The 24,466-nt window shown below is 66.2% G+C and overlaps 1 protein-coding gene across 4 annotated transcripts in view; it reads right to left on the bottom strand.

Moving 5' to 3' along the window:
- Nucleotides 1-23,885, bottom strand: part of PWWP2B (PWWP domain containing 2B) — a 32,191-nt gene extending 8,306 nt beyond the window's left edge. For 2 of the 4 annotated variants that reach the window (XM_028481681.1, XM_028481682.1), the window contains exons 1-2: nt 22,646-22,780; nt 12,804-14,374 (exon numbers count right to left, since the gene is read on the bottom strand). In XM_028481681.1, the coding sequence (XP_028337482.1) occupies nt 12,820-14,374; nt 22,646-22,770 (1,680 nt within the window). In that variant the 5' untranslated portion in view covers nt 22,771-22,780 and the 3' untranslated portion in view covers nt 12,804-12,819. Of the gene's footprint in view, nt 1-12,803; nt 14,375-22,645; nt 22,781-23,858 lie in introns of those variants that run through there. The other 2 variants (XM_028481683.1, XM_024121549.2) reach the window with 2 other exon arrangements.
- Between the last annotated feature and the right edge of the window lie 581 nt (nt 23,886-24,466).

Raw genomic sequence — 24,466 nt, 5'->3', positions numbered from 1 at the left:
ACCCACCCAGCTCTTCTGAGCCTCTCCCTCAGGCTCCGTGGTCCCTCAGCTTCACCCAGCCCTCACCATCTCGGAGTGCCGCCTCCTTTGGTGCCCCTGCCCCTCTCCTGGGGCAGGTGTCTGACCCCTGCATCCCCCTGTGCCCACCCTACCTCCCAGGGGCCCTGAACTGCCCCGGGAAGGTGCAGGAGCCTCAGTGGCCCAGGGACCCAGGCCATAGGCTTGTCCTGCAGCCCTGCAGCCTTGGGCCAGGCACACAGGGGCTGAAGGCAGGCCAGCTGTTCTGGGTCCTGCCAGCCGGGAGTGCCTGGGGGTTTGGCGGGGCCAATGGCTGTGCACATGCCCCAGGCTCAAGGCTCAGAAGGCCCCAGTGTGAGGAGTGATTGACACCCCTGGAGCCCCGCCCCCAGCCGGGAGCCCCGCCCTACCACCAGATGCACCCTCCTGGCTTAAAGAGACCCCCTTGGGGTCAGGGGTGGGCGGGGGTGGGGCAGAGGGCAGACCCTAGACAAGAAAATCCTCTCCCAGGTTGGTGGGGAGCCCAGGCTTCAGCCCTGCTTCCTGACTTGTCCCCACCTCCCATCTGACCACCAGGTGATCATCCTCGAGTAGGGACAGCAGCCATCTCAGCCCAGCATCTCAGGGCCAACCCCTACCTAAAGAAAGCAGTGGGCTCTCAGGGAGGGGCGCCTCCCCAAGTCCCACAAACCAGGGCGAAAGTTCCCCACCCTGCAGCTCTGCCGGTCACAGGAGGCTCTGGGAAGGAGGGCGCCTGGAAGGAGGGGGAGGGAGAGGCCAGGAGCCTAGAGTCCAGTGAGAACAGGGGGAGCGCACAGGGGCTGCCGGCCACGAAGCCGGCTGCTCCCCGTCCAGGAGGGGAGGTGTACCCGCACCGGTGACAGCGCTCCTACATAGGAGGAGGGAGAGATGCCAGCCGGAGCCTGGCCCAGCCCCGTGAGCGGGCGTCTGCTTTTGCAGTCTTGGAAGCCGTGAGCTGCTATGACAAGACCCCGAATGCCCTGAGACTGCCACGCCAGCCACGTGGAGGGCCCGGGCGTGCGTGCGTGCGTGCGTGCGCGCGTGTGCGAGGGGAGGTGCCGGCCACCCTGGCCGAGGCCTCGGGCAGGTGAGGAGTCCCGCGGACACTCCAGCGCGGCCGACGCCACCGGCCGGGAGCGCACACAATCATGAGAAATAACGAAGCAGAGTTGTCTGAAGTCGCTGTGTTTCGGGGAAGTTTGTTCACAGAGTGATCATAAACTGAAACAAATACCCTACGTGTCTGAAGGCACTGAGAGGTTTCAATTTCTCTCAGAGACCTGGGAACCAATAACTGATTATATATAAATGACCCCAAATGAGGCAAATTCAACTCTGCAGAGAACAGATCTGAAGAAAAACAAAATATATTCATAATTATCTACATGGATAAGCTACACTTTTTTTTTTTAGATTTCTTTTTTGATGTTGACCATTTTTAAAGTCTTTATTGAATTTGTTACAATAGTGCTTCTTTTTTTTTATGTTTTTTTTTTTTCTGGCCACGTGGCACGTGGGATCTTAGCTCCCCGACCACGGATCGACCTACATTGGAAGGCGAAGTCTTAACCACTGGACCACCAGGGAAGCCCCTAAGCTGCAATTTTTAATATCAACACTGAATCTTGATTTAGCCAGAAATCATGTTTGTGTGGCAGGAAAAGGGGGTGTTATCAGGGTGCAAAATCTTCCTTTTCCACAGGAAAAAAAAGTCCATAAAGGCTTCAGCTGAGAAATCATGAAAGAAGAAACAGCAAGATAAGTGTAGGAATGTGCAGAGAAATCCTTTCATTACACATTTCATGTTACTAGTGGGCTTTCAAACCATGAGAGTATGTAACATTGCTACAAATAAAAATTCCATGGAGGGCTTCCCTGGTGGCGCAGCGGTTGAGAGTCCGCCTGCCGATGCGGGGGACGCGGGTTCGTGCCCCGGTCCGGGAAGATCCCACATGCCGCAGAGCGGCTGGGCCCTTGAGCCATGGCCGCTGAGCCTGCGCGTCCGGAGCCTGTGCTCCGCGACGGGAGAGGCCACAACAGTGAGAGGCCCTCGTAGCGCAAAAAAAAAAAAAAAAAAAATTCAACGGAAAGGTATCACGTTCAGGAACATCTTACTATAATGTGAAATAGGAACCGAAGCCTTTTTCCACTTATTTTTAAAATATAGAATCCAGTAGATGCATCTGCACACAGAAATGCAAACGCCTTCCACCATCCCCGAGGCTGCCTGTTGGCCCTGAGCCCTGCGTCGGAGGAGAGGCTGGTGAAGCCTCAGCGCAGGGGTCCTCTCCTGTCACCATCGCTGCCCAGGTCTGAAAGCAGTGACCCCGCGGCCTAGCGGCCCGGCCGGCAGGTGGGGAAGGGGAGCCGCCGTCCCGCTCCTTATCCAAAGCGCCCAGGATTCCAATGACCAGGAAAGAAACACCAGCGGTGACCACAGCAAACTGGACCGCACGCTCGCCCCAGCCGCAGCCGCTCGTCGGGCTCCAACCTGTCATCCCCCTCCCCCAGGGCTCCAAGGAAAGCTCCCGGCCAGGAGCCCGACTTGGGGTGTGCAGGAGGGACCCCTCTCTGGCCATCCCCCCCGCCCCGTGCTTCCCCATCGCCTCGGAGCTCGGTCACGGCCCCCAGGCTGGTCCAAGGAAGCAGCTCAGCATCGGATGGAGAGGGCTGGGGGCTCCAGAGCCATCTCCAGAGGGATGCAAGGCATGTGGCCCGGGCAGGACCCTGTGCAAACACGGGAAAGACCTCTAAGTCCTGAGGGTAGTGCTAAGGCCCCGCTAAGGAGACTCGTCCACCCAGGGAAGCGGGCTCCCGGTCTCGGGGCACCCCTGAGGGCAGGAGCCTCTGGGCATGACGTCCACTAAGCCACACCCGGACCTGGGGCCCAGAGCCCTAAGCTGGGGCCCAGAACCCTCCCCGACCTGGGGCCTAGAACCCTCCCTAACCCAGGACCAGATCCCGGACCCGGGGCCCAGTACCCGCAGCCGGGTCCGTCTTGCCCATCAGTGCCTGAGACGGGCCGCCCCCTCCGGGAGCGCCCTGGGCTGGGCAGACGGTCGGCTCCAGGAAAGGCTCTGCAGTGTCTGCCAGCAGCAGGTTTCCGGGGACACTGCCCTTGGCAAAGAAAAAGACGGAAACCATGAAACAAAATCCTGGACCTTGCTCTCGAATTGCCAACCGCCTCCTGCCCAAACTGTCTGAGCCGCCAAATACCCTCTCCAAATGCCAGTCCTGGGGACAGGCCCTCCCTGACGCTGGTGGTCTCCTCTCTGCAGGTGCCCCAGGACAGGGCGGACACCAGGCAGCGTCCTCACTGCCTGTGGTGGCTGCCGGGGCCCTCCCACTGCCCGAGTCCCCAGCGACCAGAGGCCCCAGGAGAGGCAAGGAGGGGCGGTGGGGGGCACGGAGAGGACGCGGACGTGGGACAGCAGCTATGACCAAAGCCCTGGTGGTCAGGCAGGAGAAAGCCCGATGCAGAGGCCCCAGGGGGGTGGGTCTTGCCTCAGCGTCTGTCCCACCCCCCTGCCTGGGGCAGCCAGCGGGTGGCCCTCGGAAGCCCTCAGGCTGGCCCGGGCCTCTGTGAGGACAGCAGGGGCTCTCATAACGCGGGGGACACACCCGGACTTCCCCTGTACTTTCTTCTTGACCCATCAGCCAGGGAAATGCCCCCGAGACTAAGGCAGGCCCTCTGCCTGGACACACCGGCCCCTCTTTCATAATGGGACGTTCCCTCTGGGCGGGGCGGCCCCTGTCCCTTCACCGCGACAGCCTGAGCTGCCCCCCAGAGCGTGCCAGCCCTGCCGTCCCCCACCCCACTTAGAAACTACGGAAAGGGCACAAGATCACGGCGAGAGGCTACGGCTGGTGGTCCTCCAGAGAGAAGCTCATTTTTCCTCCCAGGAGGAAGACACCCACTGGCTAGGAACCAACGCCCCTGCCCAGCAAGGCTTCCTCGCCCGTCTGCCCCCAGTTCCTCCCTCCCCAAGAATCGCCCCAGGGCCGCTCAGCGCCGTCCTGGCCCGGAGGCCCCTCCCGCCCTCACATCCCTGCAGGTGGCACTCCCTCTAGCCTGGGTCCTGGAAGGGCCCCCCCGACGCCCCAGCGTCCCCCGCCCCCCGTGGCCAGCACCCCAGGGATCAGGTCCGCCCCAACCCTGACCGCAAGGGGCAGGCCATGCGGTCCCACAGCTGCCCGGGGGCCCAGGCGTCTGAGGGGGGAGCCACGATGCCGGAGGCCCCTCGAACTGGGAGGCGAACGCCACCTGCACCGAACGTGGCTCCCCCCGGCGGCCCCCACCGCTTCCTGCCTGCCGGGAGCAGGTTAACCGGGAAGCTTCCAGGCACCAGGGCACCCAGCGGGAGGGCGCCTCCGGCACGGGGCCACGCCGATGCAGCTCGCGAGCAACACCTGAGCCGGGTCTCCCCACGAGGGTGCCGTGGGGCAGAGGCCACACCACCCTGGGCTCCCAGCAGTACATCCCAACCTGGGGTCTCCGGCCTGGAAAGCGGCCCCCAGCCCACTCCCCACACAGGGCGGTCAGACACCCCAGGCTCAGCTCCCTCCCGGGGCTAAGCTGCCTGCAGACCGGGGGCCTGTTGAGAAGATGGGGGGATGGGGGGCCTCCCCTCCCTCCACGACAGGGCCTGGGCTGCGGGATGGTGACCAGGCCGGCTGAGCTCAGCACAAGACCAGGACGGACAAGGCCTGTTCCCCAAACCACAGCCTTCTGAAATGCGGTGACATCAGCGTCTCACGAGCAAAGAAGCAAAACAGCCACCGTTGGAAGTGAGAAGCACGGAGCCTCACGAAGAAGGAAGCAAAGGAAGGCGGCTGTGGCCTGGCATCGCCGATGCCACCTGGGAAGGCGGCCCACGGCAGCCCTGCGGGCACACGACCTTCCACGGGCCACGCACACCGGGCCATCCAGCGTGGCTCAGGAAAAGCCGCTCCCTCAGCCCAGCGGAGACCAGCAAGGCGCTGGCCATGGCCCCCGAGCATCCACCTCCCCAGTCGCCCGCTTGGTCCCGCGGTCCCTTCAGCCACACCCAGACTGCACCAGGTCTGGTGAGACCCTGGCCCAGACGCAGGGAGGGGAAGGGGACGGTTCCCAGGAATGCCAGCTCCTCCGGGATGGAGCGCTGGAAAGCTGTTGTTGACGTCATGTCCCCAGGATACGACGAAGAGGGTTGACACGCGGCCCACCTCCTGGTCCAGAGGCCCAGGCGGCCCCTTCTTCCAGATCTGCTGTGTAGACCGGGTGTGGACACCTCCAGCTCAGGGTTCTTAACCCAGAGACAGGACAGGGCAGATGCCAATCCGCCTGGAGCCAGACCATCCTCCCAGGCCCCTTCCTCCAGAGCTGGGGGGCATCTCCCCTTGCCCGAGGTGCTGAGGGCGTGGGGGGGGCACGCGTCAGGCATCCGGCTCTGCCTCTCCAGGGCCAGGGGCTGCCGGACGCACAGGGGAGAGAGCCTGGCCTGGGAGCAAACCCTGGCTGTGCCTCCCTGGGGACCGGTCTCCCCACCTGCGGGACAGGGCTCCACGGGCCCCCTCCTGGCGACGCAGCCCAGCGTGCAGAGTGCCATGAACCTGGCACAGGGCAGGGCGGGAGAGGGCCGCGCCCAGGCCCCCAGCAGGCTGGGCCCCCGTGTGCATTACCGTGTGCCAGGCAGTGCGCGGGTCTGGGTGTGCAGGAACTTACTTCCTTGAAGGGGAGACCCCAAACAGAACAGCAAAGAACGAAGGAATGGGTTGTGAAGGAGCCGTGACAAACCAAGATGCTGGGATGGAGAATCCCAAGCTCGGGGGGTTCCTCGGGGTCACGGCCGTACATGGGGTGCTCAGGAGAGAGTCCCTGAGGAGGTGGCCGCTGGGCACAGAGTGGGCGGGCACTGCAGCTCTGCCACACGGAGCCGAGAGCTGGGGAGGGGCGCCCTGCGTATCTGCTTCTGTTGCAAACACAAGGACAAGCGGACACAGCAGAAAGAAGGGCTGCAGGAGGGGCCCGGACGATGCTCAGGCTGACTTGGGACCCCTGGAACTGCGCACGGAATCAAAACGTAAAGGGATCTCTACAGATGGAACGAAAAAGGGAACTCGGTGACCCTAACAGTGCCTGAGGTCATGACAACCACGGAGGGGGCGCCGCCTTGATAACTCTGAAACAGGAATTTGACGTGTCCCCCGAAGGGCCAGAGCCCAGGGACAAAAGGCCTGCAAGCAAAGCTTGGTGTAGGCCCGCAGGCAAGCTGGTGGCATCACTGTCTGAAACGATTACATACGTGAATGCAGTCTACATATACTAAATATTTGACATATATTAACCTTTGCACGTAAAATTATTGTGTTAATATCGCTAAGAACCAAGATCTTCAGTATAAGGAGAGAGAGATGCAAATATGAAAGTTGAAGAAGTAAAAAATCTGAATTAGAAAAATCAGTGTGAAGTCATGATTTCTTTTCTCCTGAAAGAAATTCCAAGGTCTGTTAACTGCAAAGCCTAAGAAACCACCTGGAAACAAGCGCGACCCCAGCAGCCAGCACCCCTCGCACCCAGGCAGGATGGCGGCTGGACACCAGTCCCCTTGAGAGGACCCGGGACTCCTCGGGAAACGGCTGACCCTGGGTCTGGGCCAGAAATGCCCACGGTGACCCAGAACCCCGAGTTCTGGCAGAAAGTGAGGCCGCTGCCAGAGACCACTGTGGTCATCAGGTGGACGCACGAGCCGCTGAGCCCAGGGCCAGCAATGGAACGATCTGGGCGTCAAAGGGGACATTCGCCTGGACTGAGAGGGGTCCACCATGTTTATGACAGACACGCTGGTCACTCCGGAAGGTGCTCGTCCGTCCGTTCTGTAAGACCTCATCTAAAGGTGACCCAAGTGTCACTGCAGGATGGCTAAGGAGCTGATCAGGTCACCAGGACAGAAGGGCCTCCCGGCGGGCAGCTGAGGGACCACCGTCCCGTGGAGGGGCCGCGCCCCAATCCCATGGCGCGGGGGTGCAGAGCTCGGGCCCCTCCCCGTGTGCCCTGGGACCTCCGACCTTGGGGTAGGTGCTCCGTCCAGCGGGGAAGAAGCAGGACAGGAACAGGGGCGAGTATTTGGAGCTGGCGGTGGGGACCCCTGGCAAAGAGGGGTTAAGGCATCTCACCAGTGGGAGGGGCAGCACTGGGCCTGGAAGGCCCAGCCCAGGGGGCCCGCAGCCCCTCCCCTAGGCTGGGAGAAGTCACCGCCCCCGCTAGGGACCCCAGCAGAGCAACTGCACACGCAGGGCCTGTGTCCCGGCGCACCCACCTGGGGAGGCCGCGGGGAGGGGGCGGGGCCTGAGCCCCTGCAGCAGCCTCGGAATTACAGGCCTTAGTTTCCTCTGGAACAAAATAATTACAACCCTCACAGAGGACCTGAGCTCCCTGAAAGCAACGCGGAAGTCAGCTGGGAAGCAGGAGTACATCTTTATTTAGCATTGGAAGAGAGAAAAGCCCGTTTGGGGCATTCGCCTCGAGGATACCGTTCTAGAAGAGGCACAGGAGGGAAGCGGCCCCTGGAGACAGGATCTGGACGCCTCCGCTTGGGGACTGGGCGCCGAGTCAGCACTCCCGGGCGGCACGGTCCGGACTGGCTTCCCGCGGATGTCTCTATTTCCCGGGAGAGTCACCCTGTGAAGCCGAAAGCGGCCCTGGTGCCGCCGCCGGCCCGTGTGCACGGCCTCCCCGCACGTGCTGTGCACGGACCCACACGGGCCTGCTGAGTGGGCGGAGGACGCAGCGGGCGAGTGGGGCCCCAACCCTGGAACCCGGGACGTCACCTTCCATGGGACAGGTGCGGCCAGTGTGATGCAATCAGGGCTTTGAGATGAGCAGATCAGGCTGGACTAAGCAGGTGGCCCATAAACGCCTCACAGGGTCCTCATGGAGGAAGGCGGGGGGATGCACCACAGCAGAGAGGCCCCCCGTCACCATGCAGGCAGAGGCTGGGTGATGCGGCCACAGGCCCGGGAGCGCCCGAGCCCCCAGGAGCTGGAAGAGGCAGGAAGGACCCTCCCCTGGAGCCTCGGAGGGAGCACAGCCCTGCCGGCACCTTGACTTCGGGCTTCTGGCCTCCAGAACCACAGGAAGAGATTTCTGTTGTTTCCAGCTGCCCAGCGTGAGGTCATTTGTACCAGCGCCACAGGAAGTTCATAGGGGACAAGGCTCACCCCAAGGGTGAGCCTCCACTCAGGGAAACCAAAAAACCCAGCGCTCGGAGCTGCCCACGGAGTGAGCCCCCAAAGTTCCCTGCTGGCCAGCAAGCAGCCCGGCCACTCGGGCAGGAAGGGAAGGGGCCAGGGCCCCTGCGGTTCCACGGGAGGTTGGGCCCCAGCCCTGGACCCTCCCAGCTCACATGGGGCCTGTGAATTTCCCACTGGGCTGAGAGGCTGGGACACTGGGTGGCATTCTGAGCTGTCACGGCTCCCAGGACACCGGGGCACCCGTCCCCGCACCTCCCAGGCCCTCGGGGTGCGCTCCCAGTGACCGTGCACCCGCTAATGGAGGGCTCCATCACCGCCTGCCCTCACCTGGGTGGTGCCCGCGGGCTGGGCGAGGCCCCAGCCCATCCGTGCTCACCCACGGCCTCGTCCTCACCCACGTGGGATGCCGCGAATCCATCACTTGGCCCCAAGGCTCCTCTGAGGCTGGACCCCGAGACTCCTCCCAGCCGAGACCCAGGCGTTCACATGCCGGCAACCGGAGTACCCCCTCCACGGCCGGCGAGGGGCATATGGCGGTCCCCGAGTTCTGGGAGCGCCCAGCAGCCCAGCCCGTCCCCTGGACCTCCGCCCCCTGCTCCCCGTGGCCCTCTGACGCCCCATCCTGGTTTGAGCCTCCGTCCTCTGGCACATCCTTCCAGCCTCCGGGCCCCCATCACACTGCTGTCCCAGAGCACAGGACCATCCACCCTCTGCTTGAAATTCTCCCATGGCACCGCTACTCTGAGGATAAGGCCACAGCTGGGGCCTCAGGCCACCAGGCCCACATTGGGCCTCTCCCCACCCCTAAGGACATGCCCAGCTTCCTTCTGCCACGGGCCCCAGCACATGCTGCTCCTTTTGCATCCTCTGATGCTCATCCCCCCCATTAGCTCATGATTAGCTCACTGTTCTAATCTCAGCTATATGTCACCTCCTCCAGGAAGCCTTCCCAGATCCCCAGTCCAAATCAGCTTCCTCACCTGACACTCTGCTGGGAGGCCCTTGTCCCCTCTCAGCACGTTCCTGTGCGTGATTATGCACGAATCTGGGGACTGTGAGTCACAGCCCTCTCCCCAGCCCCCCCAGACAAGGGCCTCGGTGACCGTGCACACTTCTGTCCCCCATCCAGCAGAGCATTCAGTTCTCGGTAGACTGACCCCTTGGTGGGTGGGTGGGTGGGGAGAGAAGAGGCACGTAACCGGGTCTGAGAGGAAGAGGCCTGGGGTCACACCACCCCCGGGAGGAGTCGCTGTCACCTGTCAGGTTGGGGGGCCAGCCCTGCACTCAGGGCATCCCTGTCCCACCTGCAGGACCCTCGCCCCCCTGACCAGTGGGCAGCAGGAGTTGCCCAGCCCATCCAGTCAGGAGGACGACCCCGGCCCCACCCCGGGGGGACATGGGAGGACCCCCGGGAAAGCAGAGCCAGAAAGCGGGCTGCAGACAAGTCCCCTCACTCACCCACTACCCGGGAGACAGATGGGGAAACTGAGGCTCAGAGTCGCCAGCCTGCTGGGGCCAGGGCAGGGCCCGGAGCCCTCGGGAGATGCGCCCCGCTGGGGCACACGAGCACCCTGGGGGCGGTGCCTGCTCAGAGACCCTGTGCCCAGCCAGGCCCCGCTGGCCTCTCCCCAGCGCCCTGGCCACCAGGCCCCAGGCCGGCTCCGCGACTCTCACATCGTCCGCATGGGCACCCACCTCTCAGCCGAGCCTCCAGCAGCCCTGCAAAGCGGGCAGGGTCTCTCGGGGAAGAGGTGCTGGGCACATGCCCCTGGAAGGGGCCCAGCCCCAAATCTGCTGAGACTCTCCTGACACACCTGCGGGCAGCACGGGCACCCCAAATCCCAAAGAGCTCCTGGCACCGCCTCAGCCGTCCTCAGGTGGCTGCGGGGTCAGCTGGGCCAGGCCAGGGTGGCCGGTGGGTGGGGCCTGGAGGACCACCTTCCCCAGCAGGCCTCCCGGCCGAGCTCCAGGCCCCTGTGCCAGCCTCCCAGCCCTCCCGTGGGGGGCCCGGGGGGCCCACGCCCGCCGGGAGGTCCCTCCTCCTCCCAGGACGCGCCCGGGTGCTGGTCACCCTGGCCCCTACCTCAGCACCACCACGGGGCACTGCCACCAGCAAGCATCTCACACAGGCTCTGCCGGGACCCTCCTCCTGCACCAGCCCCGCAGCCCTCAGCTTGCCTGGGGGAGTCCACCTTCCCCGGTGAGGGCAGTTCCCTGCTTGCCCTTCAAGGAGCAGCCTGGACGGCTGCTCCCCAGACACTTGACACCTGAAAGCAAACTTGTCCACCAGGAGACCGCAGACCCCACCTGAGCGTGAGACCCCGGCTTGCTGACGCCAGCAGATCAGCCACCTGGCTGGCACAAACCTCATTTCAGTCCTTAAGCCTCAAAAAACAAAACCCAAGAGCCCATCAGCCAAAACCACTTGGTGCTTTGGCGCCGAGAGGATCCAGGCCGCCCGCCCCGCCCCGCTCCCCAAGCTCCACACCCCGCGGGGGCGGGGGGCACAGGCCCCCGCAGCAGGCAAACCCGTCCGGCGAGATTCCTCCTCTGCTTCCTGATACACAGAGCCCTGAACCCACGGGGCTGTCTCTGCCCACAGCACGGGCACGTGGGCAAGCTGCCCGCCACCAGGCCAAAGACCGGCTGGGCCCTGTGAGCAGAGGGGCGGGGCCAGGAGCGGAAGGGCACAGAGAGAGGCAGGGTCCCCCCGGCGGTCCCCAGGCCAGCGGGACGCGGCCGCAGCCAGGGGTGCCCCTAAGCCTGGCCACAGCAGGGAGATGCCCCAGGAAGCCCGATGCCAGGGCATCTGGACTTTCTCTGGACCGCTGCCCCTCAGGCGAGCTGGCCGCCCTCACCTGAGACCCTAGCTGCCTGGATGCCACCAGGTCGGTGCCAGGCCCACGCCCCAACACGAAGGCCAGAACTGATGGGGGATGTGCCTGGTTCCCAGCAGGAGAAGTTCGTGCCCGGAATCCGGGGAGCCATGCAGGAGGTGACGTGGGAAGCAGGTGGAGGAGGGGTGGGGACAAGGCCTCAGGAGCCCCGGCAGGGACCCCGGCCCAGACGTGCCCCTCCCGCATCACTGCTTCTTCAATCCCAGGACCCCGCTGCACCCGGCACAGCAGGGAGTGGGCACCAGCACTCCACAAAGCCCCTCCCCAGCCACATGAGCTGGCCCTGCCCAGCCCTGAAAACTCGCGTCACCCGGGAAACTGGCACAGACAGGTGGGTGAGCAGGAGAGCCAGGCCAGCAAGGTCACCTGAGGGTCCGGAGATGAAGGCAGAGGCCCAGCTCGTCCTCCGGGCTGGCCCCCGTGCCATGCCGTCTGCTTCTGGGGGTGTGGGCACGAGGCCACGGGGCCAGGACGAGCACTGACCCCACGGGCTGCCCCTCACAGGGGACCCTGTCATGTCCCCTCTGGTCCACCCAGGCGGCCTGGAGCCTCGGGGGACCATGGCCTGCCCGGGACCAACCAGGGGAGGACAGAGAGGGCAGTCAGAACTGGGAAGAGTGGCCACCAGCGCCAGTGACCTGCTGGACACACCCCACTGCCCAGGGACCAGAGCTGGCGGCAGCCATGAGATGAGAACACGCCCACACCTCCCTGCATCTCGGGGCCCAGGGGAAGCTCACGGCAGACGCCCTCAGCCCCTCGGCCGTTTCCGGACACCCCACCAGACATGCCAGAGGTGACCAGACATGCCACAAGGTGATGCCCCACCCCACCTGGTGACACGGCAACTGCACAAGGTGATGCTTCCAACCCCAGGTGGTGACACCCCCAACCCCACAGAGGCTCCATAAGGCCTGTGGCTGGAGATCCTACAAAGGTCTCCCGGGGGCAGCGACGGAGGGCAAGGCACTGTCGCAGGGACAGATCCCAGAGTACCGGCCCCGCCACCAGGAGCCTGGAGCCCCCGGCACCAATGTCCAGGACCCACGTGCCGGCTGACGGAGGGGAGCCCCCACCGGCAGCAGCAGAGCAGCACTGGGCCGTAGGCGCTACCTCTGAGGGCAGGCAGACTCAGTGACCTTCCTCCTTCCGGCAAAGTCAGACCCCTGGACGCACCTGCGAGCAGGAGGTGGGGGAGGGGAGGGAGGGAGGCCCCGGCTGTGGCCTGGGAAGAGTGACTAACAGAGGAAGCCCCTCCCTCGCTCACGCCCGCCCCATCAGTCAAAGCCGCCATCTTTAAAACCCTCTCCTCTCTCGAAAGGGAAATGAAAGAGCAAGGAGACCTTTTACGGTCCTTTGCAAAATGGCCACAAAACACAAACTAGCTCTGTTCTCTGAACAGGTGGCTGACGACTCGCCTGCTTTTAAAACACCTCTTCTGTGAATCGAAAAGCTGGACAACGTTGCCGGCAAGCGGGGCGATTGTCCAGACGGGCCCCTTCGGAGCAGCGAGCCAGACGGCCAGGGGCGTTCGCGTCCCCCTAGCTCACCGAAGCCCAGGGCGGAGGGACAGCCCAGATGCAGACACGGGCTCGGGACGGCCGGAGAGAGGCCGCCCTCCACGCACACACTCACCTGGTCGGAACCCGAGTTACGTTTCAAACTGGGTTAAGAGCTCCCTTATCTCCGGGGCCACGTGTTGGGCGGCATTGGCAGCCTCTGTTATAGCTTTCCGATACATCCCCTTCTTCTTACGGTTAAATCTCAGTTTGAAAAATTCAGAGAAAGGGGAGAGTTTTGAAATAGACAAGAACGATGTAGTTGGAGAACCAAACCATGAGACTTTCGCTTCTTGCCAGGAGGGCTCCCCGTCCTCCTTCTGGCTAAGACTGATGTCCAGGACACGTGCTGGCCACCAAGGAAAACCATGAACCTTACCCCACACGATGTCCCCTACGGCCACGGTCCTTCCATCCTCGGTAACGCACTTGGAGACGCTCTGTGTGTGCAGCCTGACCGTCAGGGGTGGGACCGTCGGCTGCGCATCCTTGGACGAGGCCGGCACAGACGCACCGTCGCCAGACGAGAGGTCACACAGGTCTGGCGACGTCACTTCCGAGCTGGACGATTTGGACTCGTCCAGGCTGTCGCTACTCCACACCGACACGCCGGCACAGCCAGTTCCCCGGGGGCAGGCGGCGAGAAAAGCCAGGCCGTCACGCCCGTGTTCACCTCGGGGACACCCCTTGAAGTCGTCGTCCTCGCCGGAGCTTCCAGAAGACGAGTCCGCCAGCCCAGAGCGGGCAGAGCCGTCAGCCAGGGGCGCGGGTGACCCGGCCCGGGGGCCGCGACCACAGCCCTTGAGCTCCTCCACCAGCTCGGCCCTGTAGACGGGCTCCTGCTCGCCAGCCCCCGGGCGGTGGGGCTTCAGGCGGATCTTGGGGGGCGGCGGGGCAGCGCTGGGGGGCAGGGGCCGCGTCAGCTTCAGCTTGGGGATGGAGGCAGGCGCCTCGGGGTCCGGGCCTCCGGGCGGGGCCTGCGGGGGGCAGAAGGGCTCCAGTGAGCCGTGCACGCGGGAGGGGATCTCCACCACCTCGCCGGTGCCCTGGGGCGTGCTGTAGGAGATCTTGATGACCGGGCTCCGGGGGACCCGGGCCCGCGCCTCCTGCCGCCTCTCCCTCTTGCTCCTCTTGGCGGCGGTGTCACCCCCACCGTCGGGGTCCTCAGCCTTCCGGGGCTCCCTGCGGGGCCGGGGGATGGCCGGGGGGCCGGGGCTGGCCTCCGGGGGGCTCAGGGTGCTCTTGCACTTCTCACAGAGCACCTGGCGGGGCCGCAGGCGGATGGGACTCAGGGCCAGGTGGCCAGGGTCGCGGTTGCGGGACAGGCGCCTCCGTGTCCTCTTGATGCCCCGGGGGGGCGGCTGCGGCACCCACTGCCCGTACGTGTTCCTCAGCCAGAGCGGGGGAGGGAAGGGGGCGCCTTCAAAATAGGGCGGGAACGGGGGCAGGCTTCCGGCGGGCAGCAGGGGCGGCTCGGGGCTGACGGTCTCAGGGGCCTGGTCCCCACTGGGAGGTGGCGGGGGGCCTGTCCCCAGCTGCATCGCCTCTGCGGCCCCCTCCGTGGCGGCCGGCCCGTGGCAGCCGTTGACAGGCGGGTCCTGGGCCTGGGGCGGCGGAGCCGACGGGGGCAGGCCGAAGAGGCCGGACCTGGCGGTGGGGAGACAGAAAGGGACAGTCAGGACAGGGAGGGAGGACCCCGCCGCAAGCAGACCCCACTCCCGGAGGGCCCAGCACGTGCCCCGGGGGCATCCCAGCTGCAGGCTGTGCTCTGAAGTCACACGACCAGACCAGCATGGAGACCGACGGCCCGACAGGCACTGAGTACCCACACCTCACTTCGTGGCAGCAAGGGGAACGCGGGCTCGAAGCTGGAGGCCTCCCAGCACCCGGTGCAGGCCTGGGGCCCAGGAAGCCTGGGGACGGGGTCTGATTCCTGGGACGGGCCTGGCCTGGCCTGCGGGGGGCCGGCTGCTGTGTGGCCAGCGGCCCTTACTCACAGGCCTCACCCACTCAGGCCCCTCCTCCCTGAGGGAAGCACTCCCAGAGGCGAGAGCCCACGTGTGTCCCTGGGAGGACCCCCCAGTCCCAGGACAGCCCATAGGACCGGGGTCCCAGGTGCCGGACGTGTGTCTGGGGGTGGGGGCCACTCGTGGGCAGGCCCAGCAAGGACAGGGGTCAGCCACCAAACCTGAGCCCCGGGCCTGGGAGTGAGCCCGCTCCCTCCTGAATGCTGAGTTGGGCCCCCCTGTTTCCACGGCTCTCAGGTGAGGGCGTCACTCAGGCCGCCCCTGCCCACCACGACCTGGAAGGACCACCCCTCCTACCAGCACTCCCGGCCCCTTCTCTCAGGACCTCCAGCTCTAGGACAGAGTGGGCCAGGAGGCACCGATAAGGCCACGTGACCCATGGGAAGGGGCCAGAGAAAGCAGGAGGCCCCCCTCCAGCGAAGACCCACAGCTGAGCCTGGGCGTGTGGCCGGCACCTCCGGGGCCCCCCAGTTGGGACTCTCTCCCCGGGAAGCTCGGGGCCAGCAGCCTCCCCTCAGGAGTCCTAGCACCAAACAGCTTGGGAGCAGCGCCCTTCTAGAGCCAGTGACCGTCACCCCCAGGCCCTGTGCCGCGAATGTCGGGAAGCCACATCCGATCAGCAAGCTGCTCTTGGGGCCGCAGGAAAACAGACTGCTCCAAGTAAGGAAAACCGAGCCCAAACAGGCTACACCTTTCTTTGGCGGTGACACACATAACTTTAAACACATGCGATTTAATTTGTAAGAACTGCTTTAGCTAAAAGCTGTTAGTTTTCACTTTTAAGCACAGAACAGACTTTTAGCCAAGTTAAGAGAAACGAGGATTAGAATATTGTACCTCAGTGTCTCCCTCCCTTTTGTAATTCAATCAGAACAGAAAAGATAAGTGGGCTTTGCTGTTTCTCAAAGAAGTCATTTCTCAAAAATGACTTCTGCATCTACCGGGTCCAGCAAACCAGGGCCACGGCCACCTGCCCTCTGCTTGGCCATGGAGGATGCAGCTCATTCAGATGGCTGACACGTGACCTGTGACCATGACTGAGGGAGAAGAGGGGAGGGGGAGGGGTACAGAAAGAGAGAAAGGGAGACGGCAGTAGGGCCAGCCTGGGGCGAGTGTCCAGCCACAGGCCAGCAGTAGGGGACTTGGCCCCCTGTGAGGTGGGATTCTGCGCTGGGTGGGGGGCAGCCCTTGCGATCCCTCCCCTCCCCCCTCCCCATCACCCGTGGGCATGTGGCTCTTCAAGGGCCCCTCTCGCTGGAAGGACCAAGCCGTTCCCACCGGACTGGCACCACTGCAGCCCCCGCAGCCACAGGCCCCCACGTCCCAGCCGAGCAATGGCAGCAAGAACCACGGACCACGTCCGTCAGCGGTGGCCGCACGCGGGGTGGGGGGGCGCGTCTCACGGCTCCTGCAGCCACCACGGGAAGCAGGAATGTATGATTTCCACACCAGGATGGGCGGAGACTCTCAGGGGAACAGGGGTGGGAAAGGGGGTCCCAGGATCATGCCCTGACTGTCAGCCGCCCTCTCACCAGCCCCGGGTCGGGCACTGGCCACACAGGCTCCACACCCCACGGCCCCCAGGCCAAGTCAGCCGCCAGGTTTTGTAAGTCAGGTGTGACTGGCACGCAGCCACGCCCGCTGCCCGCGCAGGGCCCCTGCGGCACTGCTGAGCACCTGTGACAGACGCCGCATGGCCACCGGCCCCTCCCGGAAAAAGTCTGCCTGTGTCCAGGTGTGGGCGACAAGCCCCCCCCCAGGGGCGTGACAGGCTGGTGGGTCACCAAACCTCACCCGAGTCCCAGGCATCAGAGCGGGTACTGGACCCCGCAGCTGGCTCAATCCCTTCAACAAGCCCCTCGCGGGCTTTCAGAACAGGCTGAGAATTTGGCAACTAAACCCAGGCACATGCCTGCAAGCGCGTATCCACACACGTGCGCACACACATGCACCCGGGCGCCCACACGCCAGGCTGGATCCACACATCTGGGGCCGCAGGGTCGCTCCCAAGGCCTCCCCCAAACCCACTTCCTGCCCACCATTCACAGGCACCCAGGCCATGAACTGGGGGCTCACTCTGACAGCCCCCTCTCATCTGCACCCCGCCCCACCTTCCCAGGCCCCGGGGCTGTCACCCCGCTAGGACCCAGCCCGTACCCCCTCCTCAGGCCCTGCTCCTCACCACCCCCCCGCCCCGTAGCCCGGCCTGTGCCCCCAGTCAGCCTGCCTGTGCTGGTGCAGAGCCCCTCCTGCCAGCTGGGGCCCAGGGACCCCAGGAGCAGGACCCCTGGGCAGCCCCTTTCCAGTCATCCCCCACCCCCCAACCCAGCTGCCCTCCAGGACCCTCCTAGGCTTGTACTGTGCCCTCGGCCAGCCGGCCCGGGGGGCTCTGCAGTCTCCCTGGCCACCTCTCTGCACACACAGGCTGGGGACAGGTGGCCCTGAAGACTCTGCAGCTGTGGCCCATTCAGGGAGCTTTTTGCCCCACTGATCACACACAACCCTCAGGGGGTCGGTCTCTGCATGTTCAGGACGGCCAGAGACCCAGGCCCTGACCTGAGCCACAGCACTAAGCTGTGGGACCCTGGGTGGGCCGGGTCTGCACCTACCAGACACAGACAGGGTCTGGCAGTCGATGCCGCCCTGCCAGGCAGATCAAACTGGGAGGCATCCTCGGCTGTGAGCAGTGCCCTGGTATGCCTGCCCCCTCTGCCCACAGGGCTGTGGGCTGCAGCCTAGAGGGGGAGGTTCCTTGCAGACGGCCCGGCGGAATGGCACCGCGGCTGCCACGGCAGGCCCCGTGACTCGGACACTTCCTTCCCAGAGCTGCTGCTCTGCCCAGGCCACACCCACGCCTGCCGGTGGGTAAACAGGGCCAGAGGGACCCTGGCTGCCGGGCTGCAGACCACGAGCAGGTTCTCTGTCTACAGCCCCATGAGGCGCCGTCCTCACCATTCCCATTTCTCGGATGGGACAGTGAAGCTGAGGGAGACCAGGGAGACCAGCGGGTCGGAGGACGGGTGGGGTCCGTGCTCGTGCCCCAGCTCTGCTGCCTCTGGGCGCGGGAAGGGCACCAGCCAAGGCCACTCTCTCTGGGAAGGACCTCAGCAACCTGTCCGCCGAGGGGTGCCTGCTGGACCCCCAGGCACAAGGTGTGGCCCGGCCGCGGCCTGCGGGTTGACCACGGGGCCGGGCCCCTCAGAGAAGCCGGGCTGTGCCCACGTGGGCCTACACCCAGGGACAGAGGCCCTGGCCGGCCTGGCAGAGCCCCACGTGTGATACTGCAGGGCCCTGGCAGGCAGAGGGCTGGGGTGGCCCTGGAGCCAGAGAGATGGCCTGCCAGGCTCAGGGCGAGGGACCCAGGCACCCGCACTGTCCTGCCCTCTGCGGTGCGGAAGGTCTGGACTCACGGGGCCCCGCAGGGGTGACTCACGGGCAGAGCCAGGGCCTGGCCCAGCCTCGACCGGGAGCGCAAGGCCAGCCAACGTGCCCACGCAGAAACCCGAGGGGCCCTGAGCAAACCTCAGCACCGTGTCCTTGGGGAGCTAGGGGAGGGGCAGATGGCCTGCGCTTTGAGGAGAGGCTGGGGAGACCGAGCCCGGGCGAGAAGTTCACACAGGGAGCTTCAGCCAGAAGGCTTACAGGGATCAGACCCCAAAGCAGAGCAGTCCTGCCCCCAAGGGAAGAGGAGACAGAGTCCCCAGGGTCACCCACTGCTCTGCCCAGGTGAGGGCACGGCCACCGGCATGGACACAGGGACCCAGAGAGAAGCAGCCTGGCCTTCAGTCCTCCGTGGGACACCTGTGGCCAAGCCTCAGCGCCCACACGTCCCTGGGGCTCGTTTGTACCTCCAGCCTAGCACCCCTCCGAGAGCAGCAGGCCTGGGTGGGCCCATGGCTAAGAGGGGCCCTGCCGCCTGCCAGAGCTCGCGGCCTCCTCACCCCCGCCCTCCCAGCTCGGCAGGCCTGCGGCCCAGGCGTCTCTGGTGCCCACTGGCAGCCTCTGGCCCCGGCCAGGTCCCCATCTGCCCTGGACCTTCCTTCTTCGTCCTCCCACGGGGAGACGCCACCGCGTCCTGTAAAGAGGTGAGGAGATGTGGCTCCGGAACAGAAACATCCCGGGGGCCAAAGCCCAGGGCCAGGCGCCTAGGGCAGCCTCGCGCGGCAGGTACCTTGTGGGCAGAGCCTGCAGTCAGTCCCGAGACAGGCCCGGGTCCCGAGGCGAGGCCCACCCTGCGGCTGGCCAGGCTGTACGTCCCAGCGTTGGTTTAGAAAATACACGGCGGCCGTTTCTCTCTCCCAAAGCCCTGCCAACAGACAGCCGCAGGGCTGGAGCCCCGAGGGAGGGGAGGGGCAGGTGGGTGCCAGGCTGCTGTGCCCGGAGGTCCACCTCTGCTCAGGGAGCTGGGGAAAGCAGGATGACACGGGGAGTTGCAGCCTGGACGCCAGAGTGGCCCCTCATGCAGGGCCACACGTGGGACCCTGCCCCTCCCCCGTGGATATCAACCTAGGGGCTTCGTCACAGCTGGCCCCCCGAGTCCTGGACCAAAGGCTGAAAAGCCATCAGCATCATTCCAATAAGGCTCAGATGACGGCGTGTCCCTCTTCCCAGGAGCACAAGGCCAGGCCCCCAGCCCACGCCCCCCACGCCCTCCTTGGAGCAGCTCCAGAGACCAGCCATGCTGGCCAGGTCCCTTGGGAGCCATCTGCCCGCTGGCTGCAGGTCATATCACCCCGTGATGCACCGCGCACTCTCAGTCCCTCCAGCTCCCCAAGGGCAGGGAGGACGAGCCCAGTGGGGCCTGGACAGGGGGTGTGTCCGGGATGGAGCAGGGGCGCTCTCCTGCCCAGGGACAGGCCGTGGCTGGGATTCTTGGCCAGCTGAGTCTCCAGACGCCTGGGTCCCCAGCCCCCCGGGCGGGTGTGGGTCCCAAAGGCCCGTACCCAACCTTTGCAGTAGAGGGGCCCCGGAGTCCTGTGTGATAACGGCGCCCTGGGTGACTCACGCTGGGGAAGTTTACGAAACGTCACTTAGAGGTCAAGGCCGGAGGCTTCGGATTGTCCAGGCCGGACAGGCAGCTGGCCCTCACGCCCACTGACCGGGAGACCATCCCTTCAGCACTCGGAGACTTTGCTGTCTTTGGGCCACCCCATCTGAGGTCCTCAACCAGAGGTCCACCCCCAAATCACCCACAAGACGCCTCCCCCGCACCCCAGCCTGGAGAGGGGAGCTGTGGGGTCAGGGCAGGCCGGGGCCGTCTGCGTCGTTGTGTGTCAGAGCGCACACCGCGCGCCGGAGGTGCTGGAGGACCGTGCACCACAGCAGTTACGCCGGGGACTTAAGGCCACTTCCCAGCACACAGTAGGTGCTCAATGAACGAATGTGGATGCAGGAGCCACAGGCATTCAGAGCAGCCAAGGATCTTGCTTCAGATCACACAGCAGCCTGTCAGCAGGTTCAAGGCTCGGCACCGGCCCGGCGGCTCCGAGCGCCTGCTGGGACCTCGGCCTGGCCTCCGTGGACAGACAGACGTTCAGCCCAGAGCTCCCAGAGCACCAAGGGAGGGGTGCTGCCGCCCCAGTGCCCCCAAATTAACACTGGTTGTTGGGCCCCGCTGCAGGAGAGGACCCAGGGACCCGCGTGAACTGCCCCTCCCCGGGGACCCCTCTGTCCTCCTAGGCCCCCGGGGTCTGTCCACGAGCTCGAGAAGTGCTGACACGTGGCAGTGACTGGTCTGCGCCCGGCTGGGGCACCACGGGCACACCGGCCTGCTGCCCTGGGACCCACAGGCCCCAGGAGCTGGGCTCAGCCCCAGCTGCTCTGCCCGCCTGTCAGTGCCCACACCCGGGATGGGGCCTCACTGACCGGCCCTGCCACCGTGCCGTATGGGGTACGGGGAGTGGGCCCTGAGGAGAAACCGGCCCCCGGGGAGGCGGGTCGGTGCCACGGACCCCCGGGGCCCGAGGCCGGGCCCCTCTGCCGGAAACACCCAGGCCAGGTGGTGAGCTGCCCCTGGACCCCGTCCGACAGGTCGGCTGTAAACATGAGCGCTGCAAGTCATAGTATCACGGCAGAAAACTGCATCGGGGCGAAACTGGAGGTGCCCCGCAGAGGGGAGGTGCGGTAGGCAGGGACAGGGGCAGCTTCGGGGCCGAGCCCCAGACACCGGAGGGGTTGGGAGAGGCCAGGTCTCTCCTCAGGTTCTCTTCAGGGACCGGGGGCCGGCGGGGGGAGCCCACTCAAGTCAGAAAGAGGAGCTGCTGAGCAGAGCGGTGCCCACCGAGGCCCAGCTCCCGGTTCTGTGGGCGGCTCCGGTTACAGCCTTATGTGGCCAGGGCGGGGCTGCCGCCCACACGCCCTACAGCTGCCAGTTCCCATGCTGGGATCCCAGCAGAGCCTGCTTCCTTCCACGAGGGGGTGGGGAGGCGGGTGGGGGGGTGCAGATCTCCACATCAGGTTAGCCACGGGGCCCTGCCTGGAGGCAGAGACCAAGGGCGGGGGGCCGGCGACACCCCCAGCCTCCCTTGCCCTGAGTCAGGGAGCACAGAAAACGAGAGTGGGGGGACCTCTCCTGCCAGGGCCCCTCTCAGGGAGGAAAGGCCAGGCAGGGCTGTGCAGGCAGCGCGGGGTGCAGCCCTGCACAGACCCAGGAGCAGGGGCAGGACCAGGCCGGCGGAGGAAGCGGTGGCCGCTGGTGGCAGAGGACCCTCAGCCGCCCCAGGGGACAGGCGTGGCGGCTTCCAAGCGGCTATGCTGCAGCCCCGGAGGGTCACTAGGTCCCACCAGGCACTCTCTGCAGTAGCCAGCGCAGAGCAGGGCGACAGTCACCTGGGAGGCCATATGTTAAATCACATGACTTGCACATAAATGGCTCTGGCACAACTAATGAGGAGATAATGCCAGCAGAGTGGCCGTTGAAAGGTGACGGCCCTCCTGCCACACCCCCGCCGCCGGCACAAAATCTGGGCTCCACGGAGGGAAAAAGTTGGGCCTTTGCAAAGGGGAGCCGTTTACTGCTCCCGGTTCAAAATAAGGCCCAGCCTGAGCCTCAAGACATTAGTGCCTGATTAATGCCTAATCATTTATCTGCGCGACAGCTCACTACCATGTGACACTGTATCCAGGAGACTCTTTCCCGCTGCAGGGATCCCTGCAGCCGGCACACAGGTGCCTCTCAGGATGGATCTGCCGCCAGGCCTGCCCAGGGACCCCTCCAGCAGAGAAGCCCGGCTCCCGAAGGGAGCTCAGCACAGCTCTGAAACTTGTGTCTTTTCATTCCTGTTCTGCCCGGGGCTCCTCAACCCGAAACAGTGTTTTTAAATGCCGCCGCTGGACACAACTGCTCGCTAGCAATCCTTACCGCCTCAGCCCCGACTGCTCCGGGGCGGGGGGGGCATTACATTACACACCGCCCCCCCTTGTGAGTAACTGACAGGGCAAGCGCGGCAGCGCATCGGAACCCACTGCCCCCACCCCGGCGGATGACAATTCTGAAGACAGCCGAATTCAACAGTGAGTCTGAACAAAGAAAAGTGCGTTAATTATGGCAGACGTGCGGAGTTCGGAGCCGGGCGGCGCGGCGGTGGGCGCGGGGTCTCGGGCTCCACGCGCCGCGCCCAGGCTCCGGCTCGGCGCCACCGCCGTTCCCGCCCGGCTGCGCGGTCCCCTGCCCGAGAAGTCGCGACGACTTTGAGAACCACTTTTCCCCCCCGAGCGGCGGCCGCGCTCGCGCACCCCGAACCCGGGGCTGGAGAAACCGAAAGCGGGCGCCGGCGCCACGCTGCCCCGCCCCGGAGCAGTCCCGGCCCCGGGCCAGCGCGCGCGCGGGGTGGGGGTTGTCCCGAGGGGATTCCGGGGGCGTCCCGGGGCCCGCGCCCCCGCCCCCGCTCACTTTTTCGTGCAGTCCAGCAGGATCCCGGCGAAGCTGCGCTCGCCGCAGCTCACGGTGACCAGCAGCGCGCCGTTGACGACCTGCTCCACCCGCACGGGCAGCCGGCAGCCGGCCCGCGGCTCCATGCTCCGCGTCCCGGCCCGGCCCCCGCCCCGCGCCGGGTCAGCCCCGCGCGTGACGCCGCCCGCCGGCCGCCTGACGTCACAAAGCTCCGCTCGGGGCGGCCTCCGCGAGCGGGCCGGGGGCGCCGGGAGGGGCGCGCGGGGCACCCGCGCCCACAGACGCGCGCCGGGCCGTGCGGCCTCCCCACTCGGCGTGGAGACGCACTGCGGAGCCCCACCGAACGGGCAGGATGGGGCAGGATGGGGCAGGGCCGCGCTCCACCCCCGGCGACGCTGGCCGCGAGCGCCCGCGGAGAGGACCTGAGAGCCGGCGCCTGGAGAACTGCCCCGGCCCCGGCTCCAGGGAGCCCCTCCTCTCCAGCCGGGGGTCCACCCGGGGCGCCTGCCCCTCCCGGCTGCAGGGTGTCTTCCCCTCTCCTCGCCCCGGCCCCCCCCTCCCTGCCCGTGTCCCCGGGTTCCCCGCCTCCGGGTCTGGCGCCCGGGTGGCCACCCGGGCACTGCGGGGAGGAAGTCCCGGCGGCGCGAGCAGGAAGCCCAGCGGGGCCGGGCCGCGGAGACGCGGGGCGCCGAGGGGACACCGGCGGGCCCGCCGCAGCGGCCCGGTCTCCACCTCGCCGCCTGGGGGGGGGCACTGGACGACCCCCGGGGGGCACTGGACGACCCCCCGTGTGCTCGGCGCCTCGCTGGGTGACGGGAGGGCGCGCACTCGGCTCCGGGCTACCCGCAGCGGGGTTAGGGAGGGTGATCAGTGCACAAGTCTAGGTCGCGTGACCCCGGGGAGCCGGGGAAACGTTGGGTTCCGTGCGACCCCTGGTGCGGCCGGAGGGGCCAGGGCGCCACGCGGCCAATGTTCACAATGGAAAGGATTGCCTTCCCCGAGCGAGACTGGGGCTCCCCGGCGCACGCAGCCGGGCCGCTGATGGGGGGAGTGGGAGGTGGAGGGGACAAGCGGACGCCGGACCCCCGCCCGGGCCCCGCTCCCACGCGCCTTCAGCCCAGTACCAGCTCTCGACTTTCCTGAGCACTTGCGCGTCCCGCACGCGGCTCGGGACCCCGCGGGGCGCCCCCAGGGCCCCGCCTGTTGCAGTGACCTTGCCCCGAGCGCGGCCCGGCCCGGTCCCCTGAGCCGGGCTCGCTGCGCGCGGCTGGGCACCGGAGACCAGCAGGCGGTCGGTTGTCCTGACGACCCGTCCGCCGCCGCCGGCCGGCCCCGCCCCTCCGAGCCGTCCAGGGCCCGCCCGGCTCGGATCTGCGCCGGGGCCGCCACCCCCGGCGCCGCCGCGGACAGTGGGGCCGCCGCGGCGCCGCTTGGCCTCGCCCTCCGGCGGCCGCGCGGCGCGGGGAACCGGCTGAGAGGAGCCCAGGCGGAGCCAGGCGCCCGCGGAGACCTCGCAGGGCTCCACCGCCCAGCATTGTACAGGGCTGGGGATCAAGGCCCCGTGAGCCAGAGGCCGGCCCCAAGCAGCCCCCGGGGAGGCCTGAGAGCTGAGCGAGCGCCTGTCCCCTGCAAGGCCTGGGTTCCAGCAGACACCCGACCTCCCCTGCGGAGAGAGGGACCCCACCAGGAGGCCTCGGGCACCTGACACCTCTCCAGGGTCAGCCCAGCCGCCCCCTCCGTGTGACTGCCGGACCCCAGGGGGCCTGACTGCTGTCTGCACCCCAGGCCTTTTGCCGCCTCCTCTCTCCAGAGCTGGGCGGG

This window comes from Physeter macrocephalus, chromosome 20 (assembly GCF_002837175.3).
Source record: "Physeter macrocephalus isolate SW-GA chromosome 20, ASM283717v5, whole genome shotgun sequence".
NCBI classification, from domain to species: domain Eukaryota; kingdom Metazoa; phylum Chordata; class Mammalia; order Artiodactyla; family Physeteridae; genus Physeter; species Physeter macrocephalus.
This window is presented reverse-complemented; position numbering and strand designations above follow the sequence as displayed.